We start from the raw sequence: 18,380 nt of genomic DNA, 5'->3' as shown, positions 1-18,380 counted from the left end.
TGGGAGGTGGTCTGAATTAAAGGAAACAAACTATCTCTTTCATGCATGCACAAAATAAAGTGAACTACAAAATACATTAATAATTTTTAATTTTTAGTACGAGTTTATAAGCATAGCTCACGGAACTTTGTTTAATAAATAAACTTGGGATCTGGTAGGCTGTGCGATAGTAATTTCTTCACCAGTCTCAGATGTGTTTTCTGATTTATTGTGAAAAGCATCATTAGAAAGTGAAGATACATGCATCACTGAATGTCTAAGTCAAATAAATTTAATTTCATGATGGCTGGTAAAACTAATTTTTGAATATATATGAGCTGTTTTTTATTTTATTATAAGAGGTTTGATCAAAAGGTTCACAGACTGACTTTGTATCTTTAAATTGTGACATTGCAGCAAGATTCAATTTGTTGCAGCATATTTGACAACTCATCTAGACAGTGATACGTGATCCTCCCATTTATTTGCTTGAATTATTAGCATACTTTGAATAAAAGGTGTTTTTTGTGTTTCATCATATTTTTAACTGAGTTGAGCAGAAAATCTGTATCAAATTTGTTTCAGTTAATTGCAACAAAAACACGCCAAATGTTAAAATGCAGGTTTCAGAGAAGATGTAGTGTCTTTTGAATACTTCGCAGTGGTTTGCAAAGTGTAAAGAGGGCTGCGTGTCTGTTGAAGAAGATCCTTACTCTTACTATCCTTCAACAACCAAGGATGCAATCACTTGTATTCTTGATTTTATTAGGAGTGATTGAATGTTTAACTATCCATGGATTTGATATTTCTTGTGAAATATGCCAGTCAGTTTAGCACAAGATTTTGGAATGTGATGCATTTTGCCTTGCATCAATACAGAAAGTGCAGGTTCTCTTAAGTTCTTTATCAGCATATTGCATGTTAACCCACACTTTTTGTTCCTTTCATCATTACTCCACCCAGAAAAAAAAAAAATAAATAAAAATAAAAAAATAAGTAACCTTGATTAATTATGAAGCTCTTGCTTTTAATATTTTTTGACCCACGGGATATCATTCATTATGAGTTTCTGTGTGATCAAGCAGCGAACCATGAACATTACAAAGCAGTTATATGGTTAATGCATGTTGCTGTTTGGAGAAAATGTTCAGAAAAGTGGGTTTTGGGAATTGATGCTTGTATCATGTTGATGTCCTTGCATGCTTGGTCTTTTCCATTTGAGAATTTCTTGAGAGCCACTCCATCACTATGGTCCCCCCTCTGCTATATTCACCCAGATTGAGCCCCCTGTGATTTTTTTTTTTTTTTTTTTTTTGTTTCCCAAGCTTAAACCCCTTCAAAAGTCATAGATTTGCAACAGCTGAAAAAATTATTCAGATGTGATATAGGAACTATTAGCAACTTCAAAAGCAACTTATCAGAAATGCTTCCAGAAGTTGCACAAACATTGGAATCAGTGTTTACAGTGTCAAGGAGAGCTTTGAAGGAGATCAATCTGAAAATAAGCTTCATTCATTTCCTGAATATTAGTTCAATCTTCAAGCTTTTTGATCACACTTCTTACTTTGCTAGATTCTCTTTTGATTTTCAATAAAATAATGTAGAAGAAAATTTCTTAATTTAAGAAAACATTATATCCACTTGATAAATAAATTTGGTTTATTGAATTTCTTGGTAAAGTATCAAACCCCGCTGCTACTGAGTTTGTCTAAGATCCACCATGGGAAACTGTTCAGGCTGGGGAGTGGGAGGTAGTCTGAATTCAAGGAAACAAACTATCTCTTTCTCACACACACACACACACACACACACACACACACACACACACACACACACACACACACAAAATAAAGTGAAATATTAAATACATTAATAAATTTTATGTAGGGTATAATGTAGATTACTGCTTAAGTCTTTGGCCTGAAGGTGGAGTCCCATACCGCTATTGAACTAAAACATAGACTAAAGAAGTCCATTGTACTTGGTAGAGAACTTTGTAAGTTTTTTACCAAATGGTCTAATATAAACTGTATTTTTCAGTTGTTAATAGACCAATGCTGTTATATTTTTGGTAAGTTCTTTCTTTGCTTCCAAAGAAAGAAAGAATAAAGGAGTAATTCCATTGTTTGTTACAGGTTTATTAGTTTAGCTTGTATTTAATCAGTGAGTTTAGGGGGGCTGCGTTTAGGATACATTGTCAAGGCCTCATGAAAGAAGTGGATCACAGGGAAGGAAGTGTAACACTAGAAGAAGGGTAGGGTCTTGTGTTGACCTAAATATTGGAATGCAGTTAAGTTGAGAAAATAAGTGATTAGTCTGAATCTATGCTATAAACAGCCTGGCATATAAAGATTTAGGGAGTGCAAGACTGGAATAGCAGATGGAAACTGAATCTGGCAGGGCTATCCGGAAATGTTCTCAATAGGTGGCTATTCTCGAAAACAAGAACCTATAAGACTCTCTGTGGGAAAAGAGAGCAAAGCTACGTGGAAATTACTACTAAATCAAAAAGAAAGTAATCAGTGAATAAGAGAGGAAAATAATTTAGGATTGGCAATGATTGGCAGGAAGCAGAAAAAGGGTTGGATAACAGAAAGTGAAAAAAAAAGGAGAGGAGGAAGGAATAAAGTGTGCCAGAAAAAGTAACCACAAAGCAAGTGAGTTGAGAAAAATAAGTCAATGTGCAAAAATGTGGGGAGTGCGAAAAGCTCAAGACAGTGAAGGGAGGAAATAGCTAAGAGTAGCAGAGAAAAGGGGAGGCTAAGTATGAGAAGCAAAAAATTATGAAAGATGGCTAAGGGAACCAGGAATGGTAATGATCTCTTCTAGAAAAACGCATTTGAGGAAACCTTATAACTGCTAGTCAAGTACTGTCGAAACCTGTAGTCCCAAGTTGTAACTGTCTTGCAACTAAGAAAGAAAAACGGACTAGCTAAGAATGTGGAGTTCCATCTAAACTTCAGGAAAGTGCAAGGAAGGAAGCTGGAAAGGAGTTGTCAAAGCAGGAAGTCCATGAGATCAAGGATGCCAGACCTAAGCAGCCAAGAGTCCCAGAAAAATATCTGAAGCAGAGTCAGGAGAAAGCAAATGATGGAAACCAGAAAGGAAAGCCCTAGAGAAGAGCCTGGAGAGCCTAAGATGAGAGCCTGAAACCTCCCTGGAGAAGAAGAGAACAATATAACCCTCAATTTTAGGCACCCTCACACCTTGGAGGTGTGAGGGTGCCTAAAAATCTAAATCAGATTTCCAAGTTAAACCTCACAATATGAGAAAGTACCAAGAAATGTCTGCAGGACACAGTTCCCTTAGTCATCTATTTTGAAAGCTGTTTTTTAATATTTCTTCAGTTTCTTTTTTCACTTTTTCCTGATTTGAAATAAAATTAGAAGCAAATTCACCACTGAGTAAAATCTCTCATTTTAAAATGTGACAAAACATATAAAACAGTCTTTTCAATTTGCACTAATTCATACTGACTGCAGATAAATGGGTGGTTCATGCATTATTATGTTTAGATGAGTGCCTGACATGTAATTTGCTACAGTTTCGTAATACAGTCAGGCTTTGAATATTTTGATCATACCTTTTATAGTCATGGGCCCATTAAATGCGCTGTGTCCCAATTTAAGTTTGCATTTAATGTATTCATTAATTTATAGTTTGTCTTCTGTTGGGAAAAAAGTCTCTGTTATAATAATTATAATGAAAAAGTACGTCCTTTATTATCAGCATGTTAAGATGAAATATTTATGCAAGCTGAATTTAGTAATATCTGGTAATGCAACAATGCATGAAGACATTTCATTTTGTTTAAATGAAGTTGGCACTTAATTTAAACAAAATTACAGTGCAGCTGGATAAAACTAAACTGACCTTTGTTTGTTTTTATTTTTTTTACAGCTATGCTGTAATTTTGATTTAGTATTGTTGTGTAAACTTGAAGCATAGCTTTAAACAAGTATTGGCACTTTATTTCAAAAATTTCCATTAACAGTGACAGAGTCATCACAAAAGGAGTGATGACTCCAGTACTAGTGTAATATGGATATTAACAGATTTCAGTGTGGTGTATGCTTGCCAAATAACTGTAAATCTTGACAATTTAACATCTTGGGAGTGGGGCCTCGATTGAGGTATATAAGGCTCCAAAGAGAATGAGGCAAGTGTATTTTCATTGGTAGGAGAAACAAGAACTAAGGTTCCAAAATATAAACTTTTTGGGAATAACAGAAGGTTGGATCTAAAGTTTATCTTTTGGTAGCATGTTGTCGATCAATGAATAAATTACCTGCCACAGTGGTTGAGATGGAGAGTTTGGTAAAGTGCAAGACATTTTTTTGGCAGATGTCAAAATGTAAGGTCTTACATTTGGGGGATAGCAACCTCAGAGTAAGTTATGAATAACTCAGAATAACCTCAGAAAAATTATGTACATTAGGTGGGGTTGAATTAAAAACAGTAGAGGAAGAAAGGGATCTGGGAGTTACGATACAGGCAGATGTTGAAGTTTTCTGAGCAGCATAATTACTTGGCCAGGAAAGCCCAGGTGTCCTATCAGTGATTTATTGAATAATATATAGAGATAGGGAGGTCATAGGCCCACTGTATAAGCCAGTTGTAAGATGCATTTGGAATACCATGTCCAAATATGAAGACTTTCTGAAGAAACACATTGAGCTCCTTGGAAGGGTCCAAAGGTGAGTAACTTGCTTGGTGAGATCGGCAAAAGGATGACTGTATGAGGAAAGATTTCGATTATGTGGACTACAGAGTTTGGCAACCAAGCACCTTAGAGGAGACCTGATTAAGGTTTACAAGACTCTGAGAGGGCTTAGTAAAATGAATGAAGGTGTAATTTTCACTGTTATAAAAAATTCCAGCATAAATTCAAATTACAGAACTTGAAGTTTAAATTAGACAAGTAGTTGAGGCTCACAGTTTGAAGAAATTCAAAGGTCAATGGATTGTTACCTGTGTGAAGAGGGAAGAGTATAATTTGTATTTTTTTTTTTTTTTTTTTTGGCCAGTGCAGCAAAAGCTTGTGGCTTCCTTGAACTATATGCCTAATACTAATACAAAAAAAAAAAAAAAAAAGTCTGCTTCTTTGCATCGTTCAGCCATTACTAAGTAGCATCATTCAGCTATTACATAATACTAAGTAGGCTACCTTGTCGATAAAAGATCAAGGTATACCTTTACTATGATTCTGTTATTTGCAAAAATCTTAAGATCTTTTCATCATGTTCAGCAGAAAACAAAGTTGCCTGCTGAAAATAAATGTTGGGGACAGAATTCTTTTGGTCCTTTGATGAGAAAGGTAACATTTGTCACAGATGAAAGGGAAAGTGCTTTGAAACAGGCTGGAAGAGATTAGTGTCACAGTTGTCAATTAATTATTTTGACTACAATTATCATTTAAGTAAATAAGCTGTTTTCTTTGTGATTATACTGTTGATAGATCTTTTTGCATTTTAATAAAATAAGAATGCAATTGCCATTACTATGTTAGATTTTTAGCCCATTTAACTTTGCTTAATCAGTAAGCTTGGATCTGGTGTACAGCGTGACATTAATTCTTTGCTAATCTTTAGATGTCTTTAGATATATGTTATGAAAAATATATGTTATGCAGGGCAACCATTAAAAAAAAAAAAGTTTCCTTTTTATACTCTTCAATAGTTCTTGACCAGAGGATTTCATAACTTCATTGTTACTGCAGAAAATTGAGCAGTGCTTAGGTAACAATGAGTAATGCGTTTTTTTTTTTAATGGCTTACAGATTCAACTGCATGATGTTCATAACAATTTCAAGTCCCCCAAATAAATATTCATCAAAATCAGTCTTTAATTATAATCCTTAGTTTTTAGTCTGTTAGTATTTTATAATATATATATTGTGTTCTTACTGAAGACTATAAAAATGATAGTTGGTAAAGTTTACCATAATAGGTACCTATCAGGTGTGCAACGTTAATGCTATTAGGCATTATACGTGCATGAAATTATATTAGTCAATTTTATTTAATGGTATCTATCTGTAGGGAATTAGGTGTATAAGGACCAAACTAACAAGTTAGTAAAAGTAAAATAGCTTTAGCCTGGAAGGCCTATATAAAATTATAAAAATGAAAATAAAATAAACAATGAAAATAAAATTGTAAATAATATTCTTCCACTTGGTCATCGGTCTGCTACTTCTTCGGAGGCTTTGAGCAGACCGATAGCCAGACTAAAAGAATGTCTCATGCCTACCCGTATCTGTTGTCCCCATTCCAGTTTTGCCTGATTTTAATTTTTAGGTGATTGTATAGAAATTAATAGAAATTAAATGGGAAGTGCTGATAAATGAGAAAAGATGTGTTAAATTAAACTTTTTTTTGTAAAATATGTGTTAAATTTAAATTTTGTAAAAATAGTGTCAGAATCAGCAAACTGGGATAGGCAACACAAAGCCCAACGGGTATGTATCAGATTAAATGAGAATAGGTTCTTACTTCCTTCTTGTACTGTGGTGGTCAGATTGAAAAGGGATCAATTCCTGCCTTCTGGTTGTTTTATGTGTGCTGATTTAATGATACTGCGCAGCCGCGCTTTTCATTGACTATGGCTTGATGGTGAAATTGTTGTAGGCAATATGTCAATGCAAATGTTCTGATAGTCTTGAGAGGGTTTTTATTTGAGTTAGTGGGGGGGGGGTTGCCTTTGTTAGTATGATTAAATACAAGAAATATGTTAAATGAAAAAGTGTGTTAATGTAAATATATAGGAAATGCTATCCCCTGGGCAAGGGCCAGTATAGCTTTTCTAAGGCATAACGATCCATGTATGTCCAAGGGGATAGCTATATAGGGTGATTCACTACCAGTGCAACAAACTTGCAGGAGGTGTAGGGGGCACAGAGACGAATCGGAATCACATAGCATTGCAGGGTCCAAAATTCCTTAATCATGCGGTAGAGGACGTTGAACGGGAGGTCACGTGAACAGTGATCCTGCTGGAAGTCAGCATTTGCGAACCATTTCCCGAGGCAGTAGGATGGACGAGTATTCAAACATTGAACTGGCCGGCATGCACCTCGCATATGGAGCTGCGGACTGTAACGGGCGTGCCGCTCTGTGCTTGTACCAGGAACGTTTCCCACACAGGTGTGCTCCTCATCACACGATTTTTGCACGTGTGCACAGAAGGTTACGTGAGACTGGTTGTTTCACAAGAGGTACCATGAATCGAGAGCGAACGACGAGGACGCCAGACAACGAGGAGAATGTCCTAGCAGAAGGCAATCCGAGTACGAGTACTCGAGCGATAGGCCAACGATTGGGTATTTCCCAATCCACTGTATGGAGGATACTGTCAAGGAACCAAATGAGTTCATACCATCTGCAACGCGTCCAATCATTGGAGCTTGCGGATTATCCACTCCGCGGAGGTCTTTTGCTACTTGGTTTCTTCAACAGAGTGCAGCATACAGCGCATTTGCTGCGTCCGTATTGTTCACGGATGAGGCAAGTTTCACAAGAGAGGGAACCTTCAATCAACATAACGTCCATTTGTGGGTTTTGGAGAACTCTCATGGTACGCAAACATGTGCAACTCAATGCCGTTTCTCTGTCAGTGTTTGGGCTGACATTGTTGGGGACCACCTCATTGGACCGTACCTTCTGCCCCCTCGTCTGGACGGTAGGGCATACTTGATCTTTCTACAGCAAGTCCTGCCCGAACTTATTGAAGAAGCACGTTCCTCAGTCGTTGCGCCGCTCAATGTGGTTCAGCATGATGGGGCTCTCCCACATTACACCAGTGACGTCCGCCAACACCTAAACGTTACATTTGGACAGCATTGGATAGGTCGTGGTGGTCCAGTTCCATTGGCCTGCTAGATCGCCGGACCTATCATGCCTGGACTTCTTCTTCTGCTGGGGTCAAATGAAGACATCGTTGTACGAGACCCCCGTTGATTCAGTTGAAGACCTCGTCACTCGCATCTCTGTAGCTGCCGGGAAGATTCGAGATATGCCAGGAATCTTCCAGAACGTTAGGGATTCCATGCAGCGCCGCTGTTGAAGCCTTGTGATTGCTTCTGGTTGAACTTTCTAACACCTTCTGTAGCATGGCTTTTTGCCAATGTAAAACTTGTCATTAAAATGATTTCTGTTACACTAACGAGTTGCTGTTTCTGTTCTTTTTCTTTGTTCACGCGACCTCCCGCATGACAAAAGGCATTTCGGACCCTGCAATGCTATGTGATTCCGATTCGTCTTTGTGCCCCCTACACCTCCTGCAAGTTTGTCGCACTGGTAGTGAATCATACATATTTAATCTGATACATACCCATTGGGCTTTGTGTTGCCTATCCCAGTTTGCTGATTCTGACACTATTTTTACAAAATTTAAATTTAACACATTTTCTCATTTATTAGCACTTCCCATTTAATTTCGTAATAATGCGGTTCGCTTTGCGTTGATTCGCTATAACGCTGTTCTTATATTATGACCCGTATCTGACTATAACGCTGTGACAGATCACTATAACGCTCTTTTACAGATTGCATTTTTGGCATATTTCACGAAATCGTTTCATTTGATGGAGTTGATAGCTTGAAAATGAATAGCAAAACAGCATTAAAACGTTTCCCATGCCGACTTCAGAAATTTTCCCACGCTCAGTGAAATTTTCTCGCACGCTAATTTAATTGCAGTAGAGGCGCCTCCGTAGCCAGGTGGGAAGGAGCAGCAGTGCGTAGCACACGCTTCTTGATTAGACCGGGGTTCGAGCCCGTCACCACCAAATATGGAGGATGCGGAAAGGTCAGGGAATGACCACCGCATATCCCGGAGCAATATGGCCTTAGTTGCTAATGCTCCTAAAAACCAAACAACAAACAAACAACAAACAATTGCAGTAGAGTGACTTGTTATGTAGTTCCGAGATCAACATTTTAAAAAATGATCAAGTGTATTGCTTGTAATATTTGCGTTATATGCATTTATCCGAAGTCTAGTCATCACTCAGTACCGTATTAGACATTGTGCGAAACGGACAGTTTACTCGAACATTGTACCATAATTAATGCAACCAACGCAGTTACATATTCGAAGAGTTAATAATGGCCAATAAGAATGAAAAAGCAAAAACATCTGAGCGCAATACGAAGACTATAAAAGGAAGAAAAGGACCGAATTTGAAAATTAAATTAGACGTTTTGAAGTGAATCAATTCCGGTCAAAGACAAGCGGATGTGTGCCATAATTTAGGACTTGCAAGATTAACTGTTAAGAACAATTATAAAAAAAAAAATAAAGAATTAATTTTAGCAGCAGGAAAGATAGCTGTTCCACTGCAAGCAACTAGGGCTAGGCTGGCTATTAGGATTGAAATGGAAAGACTTTAACTAATGTTATTGAAGATAATATCCAATGCAGAATTCAGTTAAGTTAAATATTATAAAAAAAAAAGAGAAAGTGATTAGCCAATATGATAATCTGAAGAAAACTCACCTAAAAAAAAAAAAAAAAAAAATGTGGAACCATTTAAAACGAGTAAGGGCTGGTTGAATAGATTTAAAATCTAGGAAGAAGCCGCAAGTGCAGATTAAGGAGCCGAAACTTTCAAAAAAGAACTTCTTAAAATTATTGAAGAGGGGTATTACGTGTTATACTTCTCAACAAGTTTTTAACATAGATGAAGCAGGACTTTTGTGGAAACGAATGCCTAAAAGAAGTTTCATGTTGAAAGAAGAAAAAAACATGCCAGGTTTCAAAGCAGCGAAGGATCGGTTGACTTTATTGTTGGGTGATAACGCAGCAGTGGATTTAAAATTAATATCCCTTTTAGTTTATTTGGAAGAGGGCCAAAGTTCAACCCAAAATCGACACATTTTTCATGATTAAATTCATCAATTAAATTAAATCAATTTAGATCAATTAAATTCATGATTTTAATTGGAATTTTAAGTTTAATTTTGATACGTAAGTAGTTACCACGTAATTATATACGTATTTAATGCAGAATATTTTATATGTTCAAATATTTGAATATTAAATATTTTGACCGTCATTTGTGCATCTTTTCACTATGTGGGAAATATCCTATGGCACCGACCGCAACTTTAAGCGGGGGGGGGTCACCTGTGACACCCCCCCCCCCCCCCGCTTAACACTGATAATTCGTACCTAAAAATTAAAATCAGGCAAAACTGGAATGGGGACAACAGAAACGGGTAGGTATGAGACATTCTTTTAGTCTGGCTATTGATCTGCTCAATCAAAGCCCCCGAAGAAGTAGCAGACCGACGGCCAAGTGGAAGAATGTTATTTACAATTTTATTTTCATTGTTTATTATCATTTTTTGTTATTTTCATTGTTCATCATCATTTTTTATTTTTATTTCCATTTTCATCAGAGAATGCAGAGCAGCCACATCTGCATGCTTTCTGTACTGTAAATTTAGACTAAATTTTCAGAATTGCAAAGCAAGGTAAGAAACAAATATGAACAAAATTGTAGAATAAATACTACGAATAAAATAAACATGGGGAAAAGAACTGAAAAAAGAAAAGAATTGTTGCAGAATAAATACTTGTAAATAATTTAGATCAGACCAGTCACTTATTACTTTGTTGTCCACATTTTACTCTTACTTATTTTCTCCTCTTTTCAAAACTTAAGGTGCACCTTTGCAGATAAAGATTTCACCCAGTGATAAAGAGGTGATATGTATTGCAAAACATTGATTGCAGAAACAGGCAGTATCTTTTACTTATATGATATAAAAGGACTTGAATATCATTGGTAAAAGTTCATTGCAGTTCAAGGAATTATCGTGAACTCTGAAATAAAACATTTCCTGAAGCTGTATTTTTTTTCAGTCATTCTGCAAGCTTTATGGACCACTCTGTAAATGTATGTTTTTGTAGTATTCTAGTTGTAGTTTTATTTTATTGCTATTTTTCTGCAATGGTTTGTATATGCAAGAATTTTTTGACAATGAAATATTGTTATGGACAAAACAAGGAATCACTCTGAAATAGGTTAGAAGAGTGAGTAAAAAAACTATTGGTTTTGATTTAAAATATTTTCTCAGTTATGATTATCACGAATAAATTAATTTTATTAGTATAAGGTGCATTCAAATTTTAGAGTATCCTAATTTATATTTCATAAATGTTTTAATGAAAATAAATGGTATTGCTTGTTTGTGGTCTATAAGGTCTGATTGGCTTCACTTCTATAAAGTAGAATGCATAAGTTCCTTGAAGGAAAGTATCTTGTGAGAATGAAATGTTCAACCAAGACCATGAATTATTTGCTCTAAGAACAGCAGTTGTCCTGTTAACAGAGAGAGGTTACGGGGGGGGGCATGGGATACAGTATATGAACTTTTAACACACTTCGGCTAGGCCATGAGCTCTGTGCATATAGTTTTTTTATGAAGACTGAAAATTTAGCAAGTTTCAGTTGTGAGTATTCAGAATAGCACGAGAGCAGAGAATGTACTATGTGAATCATGTGTGAGATGTTGCACTAAATGGTGCTTTCTTTCTCATAATTGCCACCATGATGAGACACTGATTCCTCTAAGTCAAGGGATCAATCATCAGTATGTCAAATTGAATTACCATTGCTGAAGAAATTTCATGTTATTGGAAGGACAGATAAATAGTTACAATATTTTGGGATGCTGATATCATTCTTTACACACTGCACTTCCAAATTTACTACAGTGGCAAGAAATGATTATCTACTAGTTCTGAAAGTGAATTTCTTCCAGCTTTGTAGCAAAAATGTCCACATCCTATGAATCATCATTTCTCTCATGACAGTTCTCTTCCTCATGTTGCCCAGGTGCAAGAATTTTTTATTATTTAAAAAAAAAAAAAATTTTGAGCTCATCTCTTGTGATGATCATGTGATCACAAGGGATGAGTGATCTTGTGCCATGTGACTTCTGGTTGTTTCTTATGTTGACAGACTATCTTTACAGCAAGATATTTCAAAACTGGACAGTATCACTAGTGCCATTTACAGCAGTCTAAACAAGTATCTAAAGAATTCTTCACTGCATCCCTGGCAGCTTAGTTAAAAGATGCAGCAGATGTGTGTAACTTTATAGGGCCTGTTAAAAAAAAATTAGGTACATTTTCTTTTTCTGTCATGTATCATTTCTGTTTAATAATTTTGGGTGACTTTAATTTGAATGCACTTCATGTTATACCACTTTTGGATTCTTTTATGCATTTAAATAAAAGAGGAATGCATTTCTGTTTATTATAGACTTTTGCATAGTACGTGGGACTTTGTTTAACCAATAAGCTTAGGATCTGGCAAACTATGCAGATAGCAGTTCTTCACCACTGAGATTTGTTTTCAAATACATAATGAAAAATATAATTTAAAAGTGAAGATACATTTTGTTAAAATGATATTCATGAATGCAGTTACTTTATTACATTAGCATAACTCACAGAACTTTGCTTAACCAATAAGCTTAGGATCTGGTAGGCTATGCAATATTAATTCTTCATTAATCTTTTATTTCGAAATATACAATGAAATGAAGATACATACATTGCATTAATATGAAATTCACATAAGTTGAATTTGTTCATATCTGCTGCACTAATTCTGAGCGAAGTGACACTTACTAGAACAGAAGTGACACTTACTAGAACAGAAGTGAAATTGCTTTGAAACAGGCTGGAATTGTTGTCATTTAAAATTTTTTTAGTTACATTTATCACATGAATGAATAAACTGTTTTTGTTAATTTTTCTGTATTTGACGGCATATAAGAGGCATAGGCATATAGGACGCACCCCCATTTTAGAAAGGAAAATTGTAGAGAAAAAAATTTGTGTATTTACTATTTAGGCATTTAATATTTATTTTAATCTGTATAGTAGAAAAAAGCTCATTCTAAACATTTTTTTTTTGATCAGAACAGCAAAAAAAATACTAATACTGTATATTAATACGTTATTTAATTATTATTATTAATTTATCAATACAGCAATTTAAAAGAGAAATAAAAGAATCTTAGCAACATTAGAAAATATTTTATATGAAGCAAACTACCACTAGAATTGAAAATGAACAAAAAGACAGAGTGGCAATGGTAAAAAACAGTGTTCTGCAAAGGGAAAGTTCAATCATTTTTAAATCCAAAAAAACCATTGCCTTCAAATCCCAAAAACTCTCTCACTAATATTGGTATCACTGTCTTCAAATAATGCAGTCTTCAGTGCCATCAAGGGCATTACTAATTCCAGTCTTCTTGAAAAACTTTATAATTATTTTACCAATTATATTTCTCCAAGATTCCTTAACCCATTCACACACCTGTGCAATGGTGGGCATCTTCATTCTTCCTGTGGGTGTGAGGTCATGATTGGGTTCTCCCATCCATTTGCTCCTCTATTTTTCTCATATTTTGCTTAAATGGCTTTTTTATGGACACATCCAAAGGCTGCAATTGGATTGTCAGTCCATCAGGAATGACAACTAACTGTGTATTCAATTCTCCCACCCTATTTTTAATGACTTCAGTTCTATGGGCTCTGAACTGGTCCCAAATGAGAAGATATGGTTTCCTTAAGAGACCACTAGGACATCTTACCCATTTTTTGGAGCCATAAATTTATTCCAGATTCATCCAACCATCCTTTTGGATGAACATAAACAAATACACCTTCTGGAATTTTTTCCTTAGGTGGAGTTTTTCTTTTAAATATTAACAAATGGTGGTAGTTTTTTTGCCTTCAGAACAGCAGGCCAAAACTACTGTGCAACGTGTTTTCTCACGCTGAGTGGTTTTTATTGACACTGTTTAGGACCCTTTGATATTCACAGTTTTGTTGGATGGTGCATCAGAAGTTAGTGGGACCTCATTGATATTTCCTATTTGGCCAAGTTCAAAAGAAGTTCGTTTTTGTGCCTTTACTACAAATTTATGGAATTCCAGTATTTTTTTCCCTTCATGATCTGGTAATTTTTGCGCAATTTATGTTTTAGTACGCATTGACAAACCATGCCTTTGCACGAATCTGTGACGCCAACCTTCTGTTCCAAAAAAATTTGGAATTCCTCTTCTTTCTGCTAATATCCTGGCCTTATGCATAATCATTTTAGTAGAAACGCTTCTTCCTAAATTCCTTTCACCTACTACCCACTTTTTTACCTCAAGTTCTGGCCAGTGTGGAGTGGGACGACGAAGGTTATGGTTTTTTTTTTTAGCAGCTTGAAGGTCTTGTTTCCGCCAGACACGTATAATTTTTTCCCGTAGGCAGTGGCCCAAAATACCTTTCTGCAGCTCTGTTCCCATGTTTTTTAGCGTGATATGTTATGTTTAGTTTATATCAGATAGTGTAATTTAACCACTTTTCTCCTGCAGCCATTTTCTGAGGGTAAAATATTTTAAAATAATGTCAAATACCAGGATTAAACAATATTGTTACGAAACACGGATCTGATTAAAAACAGTGGTATACAATTAGCACTGTTCTTTATTTTATTTCAGTCATCCACAATGATTACAATTCATTGCCGTGATTATAGTCACTTCTTACACAAAGTACACTACCGTACGTGGAGACACACTCAACATAATGAAAGCCCGCACAACTGCCAGAACTAACTGTTCTGGCGGTTGTGCCACCTTTTAAAGGATTGGTGAACTATTGAGAAACCTGGAGATCTTAAAGCTTCCATCACCTTCTAAGGTGATTTCGAAACTTTTTGGAACTGATTGCAAACAACTGCAAGTCCAAAGGTACCTTAGGGTGTCCCATTATCCTTAAGAAATGAAAATCGTCACCAACTGATGATATTACCAAAAGCAAATTCTAAATGGGAAGCAGTCAAGGAATTAATCTTGGAAGTTACTAGGGTTTTCATACCAACTAAGAAATATTGTTCAAGTTTTAGGCCTAAATGGATGTCAGATGAACTAATGAGAATTGTGGCAGAGAAGAAAAATGCATGGGACGCATAGAAATTATCAGGAGACAGATGCCTATGGTAGATGATATACAGGTATTTCCCAACTTTGAGTTAATTTATTCTTAGCATGAGCTCGTAAAGGGAAAATTCGTAAAGTGGGAAATTTTTCCCATAGACAATGTTAAAAATAGGGGTTGCATTCTCAGCAGTGAAATTTGACTAAAGTAATGTTAAATAAAGAAACACAAAACAATAGTTTATCCTTAAACAATGATTATTTATAAAAGAAATGAAAACACCTTTAAAATGAAGCAAATTATAATAATAAAGAAATTATTTGTATCATACAAATGTTAAAGAATGTTTATTCTTTATCATCATTGACTAAATGCACACTCGTTGATGGTTTGGCACTCAGTTTGTTGGAAGCACAGAGTCATTTTCTTCTTCGGAAATGCTTCAAGGGTTGTGTGTTTCCAAGACAGTCTTCTGTTTTCTTTAGAAATTTTATGATAGCATGCATAAGCATTTTTTTTTTTTTTTTAAATTTGTAGCAACTTTTTTTAGTGTGCTTGAAATTTGAATCTTGACTCAAAAATCTCAATTGCTTTTTCTATGTGTTGAAACGCTTAATCAAGCTCCTTGAGAATAAAGGAACGAACAGGAGTTTTATCTGTTAAATCTTCTTTTTCCTCAGCTTCTTCACATTTTGCCATTTCAAGGTCTTGATTTGTGAGCTGTCCATTGTGCGTTGGAAGCAGATCAGTGACGTTAGTTGTACAAACCTCAAGCTGCAATTGGTTAGCAATATTAATAACCACTTCTAAGATCTCCGCTGGTTCTTGAAATCCTTCGAAATTATCAATAAAATGATGAGTTTATTCCAAACATCATGTTCTTCTCTGTAATTTTTTCTAAGGCTCGTTTTATTATTTTGATTGCATCTAAAATATGGAATTTTTTCCGAAATTCTTTAAGAGTTGGACCTCCCTCCTTATCTCTGCCTGAACAAATAAATGCATGCACAGTAATAATGTAATGTATGGCTACGTGCATGGTTTGATATACTGTATTTTTGAATGGTTAGCATTTATTTATTGCAATTAATGTTCATATTTTTGATTCTGTTGATACTTGATATTTGAAAAAAAACTCATAAAGTGAAAACTCGTAAAATGGGAAATACCTGTATAGGAATTTTGCTAGCAGGGATAAGGTGGTGATTATCCCCTTGTATAAGGCAATGGTCAGGCCACACCTTGAGTATTGCAAACAGGTCTGGAGGCCTCATTTTAGGAAAGATGTTGAACTACTAGAACGAATACAGAGAAGGGCAATGAGATTAGTGCTGTTACCGAGACTGGCTTAATTTCTGCAAATTGCAGCATCTGGAGACTAAACACCTGCGAGGTGATCTCATTAAGGTGTATAAGGCCTTGAATGGGTTGAGCAGGCTCAATGCTGGTGGGATTCTTTCTCTTGCTCAAATTCCACACTTGAGGGGGCATAAATTCAAATTGAGGAAAGACAGTTGTGGAATAGATGTGTGGAAATTTGCGGGTAAAGACAAACCGTTGTAGGTCAGATCTGCAAGGGTTTGTCTCAAATCAGAGAAAAATATTTTTTCCTTTCTGTAACCTGGGTACATCTTATGGTCTGCAAAACATGATATACAAAAAAAAAAAAAAAAGAGAGAGAGAGAGAGAGAGAGAGAAAATAACAGTCAAATACTGAGAAGGTTCTAAACATATTCCATGAGTTGGTCATTTCGATTGCCATATGGCAGCAACTCAAATAAGAATATGGTCAAACATTATTCCAGATATATTAGATACCTTTTAGCAGTAGGGATAAAACTGTACTTTTGTTGGAAAGGATTGCAAAATTCTAGATCTGTTGAATTTACATTAAAGAATTAATTTCATAACTAACATACATCTGAAGTGGAAATTTAATATATTATACATCTATAGCATTTAACATCTCTTAGAGTAAAACATCTCATTTAATAATACAGTGCAGTTTCAGGCATTTCACTTCTTTTGTTTAGTCCAAGGATGTACACTGATAATATGCATATACAGCTTTAATACATTTTTGTGTATTTGATCATTGTGAATACCATCTTACATAAGATAATATTCTGGTAGTAATTGAAAATTAATACCAAAGTATCTTTGAAAATTGGAAATTCAGAATAAGTGCTTTTGAATATTGATTCAGTTTATCAAAGAGGTAGTTGGCTACTGTGATACTATTTTTTATTATTAGTAAAATTTTGAAGTTTTGTTATTTCAGTAAAATATTGGAACATATGAAGGAAACAGGATTTTCTGTCTCTGAAATGGTATTCAACTCATTAATAACTGGACATGCTAGGAACAAGTAAGTTGAAATCAATTTTAAAGTGCTTTATTATATAAATAAGGATTTCATTATTTTCAATTTTAAACATTTTAAAGTTCATTAAATCTGGGATTTTAATACTTTGAGCATGTATTTTTAAAATAATTCGAATTGACATACTAAAGTCATATTGCTTTAAGTGTAATTTTCTGTAGAGTATTTAAACTACATAATATTAACAGGATGGTTGTTACCATAAGATTTTGACTTTGCATACCATCTTTTAAATTCATATGTTGTCTTTATAATTTGTAATTTTAGCAGCAGGAAATATTACAAATTTATTCCCTGAAAATAGCTTGTAATTCTTGTAGGTTGAATTTGCAAAAAAAAAAGATGTTGCATTAATAGTAAGAAACACAAAAATGTTTGATTCTTACTATTAATGCAATATCTCCCTTCCCCTTTACCCCAACAAAATGGTGTAATTCTTACTATCAATGCTAAGTTCTTAGGGCTTGGAATAGTTACGTCAAAACAGACTTTAAAAAGGAAGACATATTGTGCTGCTACCATTTCAGAAAAAAATAGCAGTTATCAGTGGCAGGGGACTTAACTATTTAAGTTAATCTTAAAGATACTTCCTTTACACAGTTATTATTTGGTTCTAACAATGTATAAAGGTGTTTTAAGGCTGACTTGGATTTTAATTTAATTTAATTTATTATTATTATTATTATTTTTTTTTTTAAAAGAGGCATGTACATTCCGTAATTTCCATGCTGTTGTAGAAATTCAGCCTCCTTTGTTGTTAAAATGCTAACAACATTGTCAAACTGCAGAGACTTTTTTTTTTTAAAGGAAGAAAGAGAATTAAAAACTTTATTGAATGGCATTATGTGCAATTGATACACAGAATTTTAAAAATATATAAATGATTTATGTAAAATTCTGTTATAGTTTCCACATAATTTATGCAATTTTAAATGGTTTATCAAGTTCTTGAAGTAGAAATCAGCAATCTTATCAATGTTTTTGATCCAACTCAGATCAGTTTCATCTTTCTAGCTGCTAAAAAAGAAAAACCACAAAAGTTTATGAAAATAGAACTGAAAAA

At 34.8% G+C, this 18,380-nt stretch overlaps 1 protein-coding gene across 3 annotated transcripts in view; it reads left to right on the top strand.

Annotated features, from left to right (window-relative positions):
* Positions 1–18,380, top strand: part of LOC150085010 (leucine-rich PPR motif-containing protein, mitochondrial-like) — a 380,604-nt gene that overhangs the window by 60,616 nt on the left and 301,608 nt on the right. For all 3 annotated transcript variants that reach the window (XM_090376735.1, XM_090376734.1, XM_090376736.1), the window contains exon 6: positions 17,216–17,302. In XM_090376735.1, the coding sequence (XP_090232861.1) occupies positions 17,216–17,302 (87 nt within the window). The remainder of the gene's footprint in view (positions 1–17,215; positions 17,303–18,380) is intronic.

Source organism: Mastigoproctus giganteus, chromosome 6 (genome assembly GCF_048544385.1).
Source record: "Mastigoproctus giganteus isolate SK-2022 chromosome 6, ASM4854438v1, whole genome shotgun sequence".
In the NCBI taxonomy this organism is placed as follows: Eukaryota; Metazoa; Arthropoda; class Arachnida; order Uropygi; family Thelyphonidae; genus Mastigoproctus; species Mastigoproctus giganteus.
This window is presented reverse-complemented; position numbering and strand designations above follow the sequence as displayed.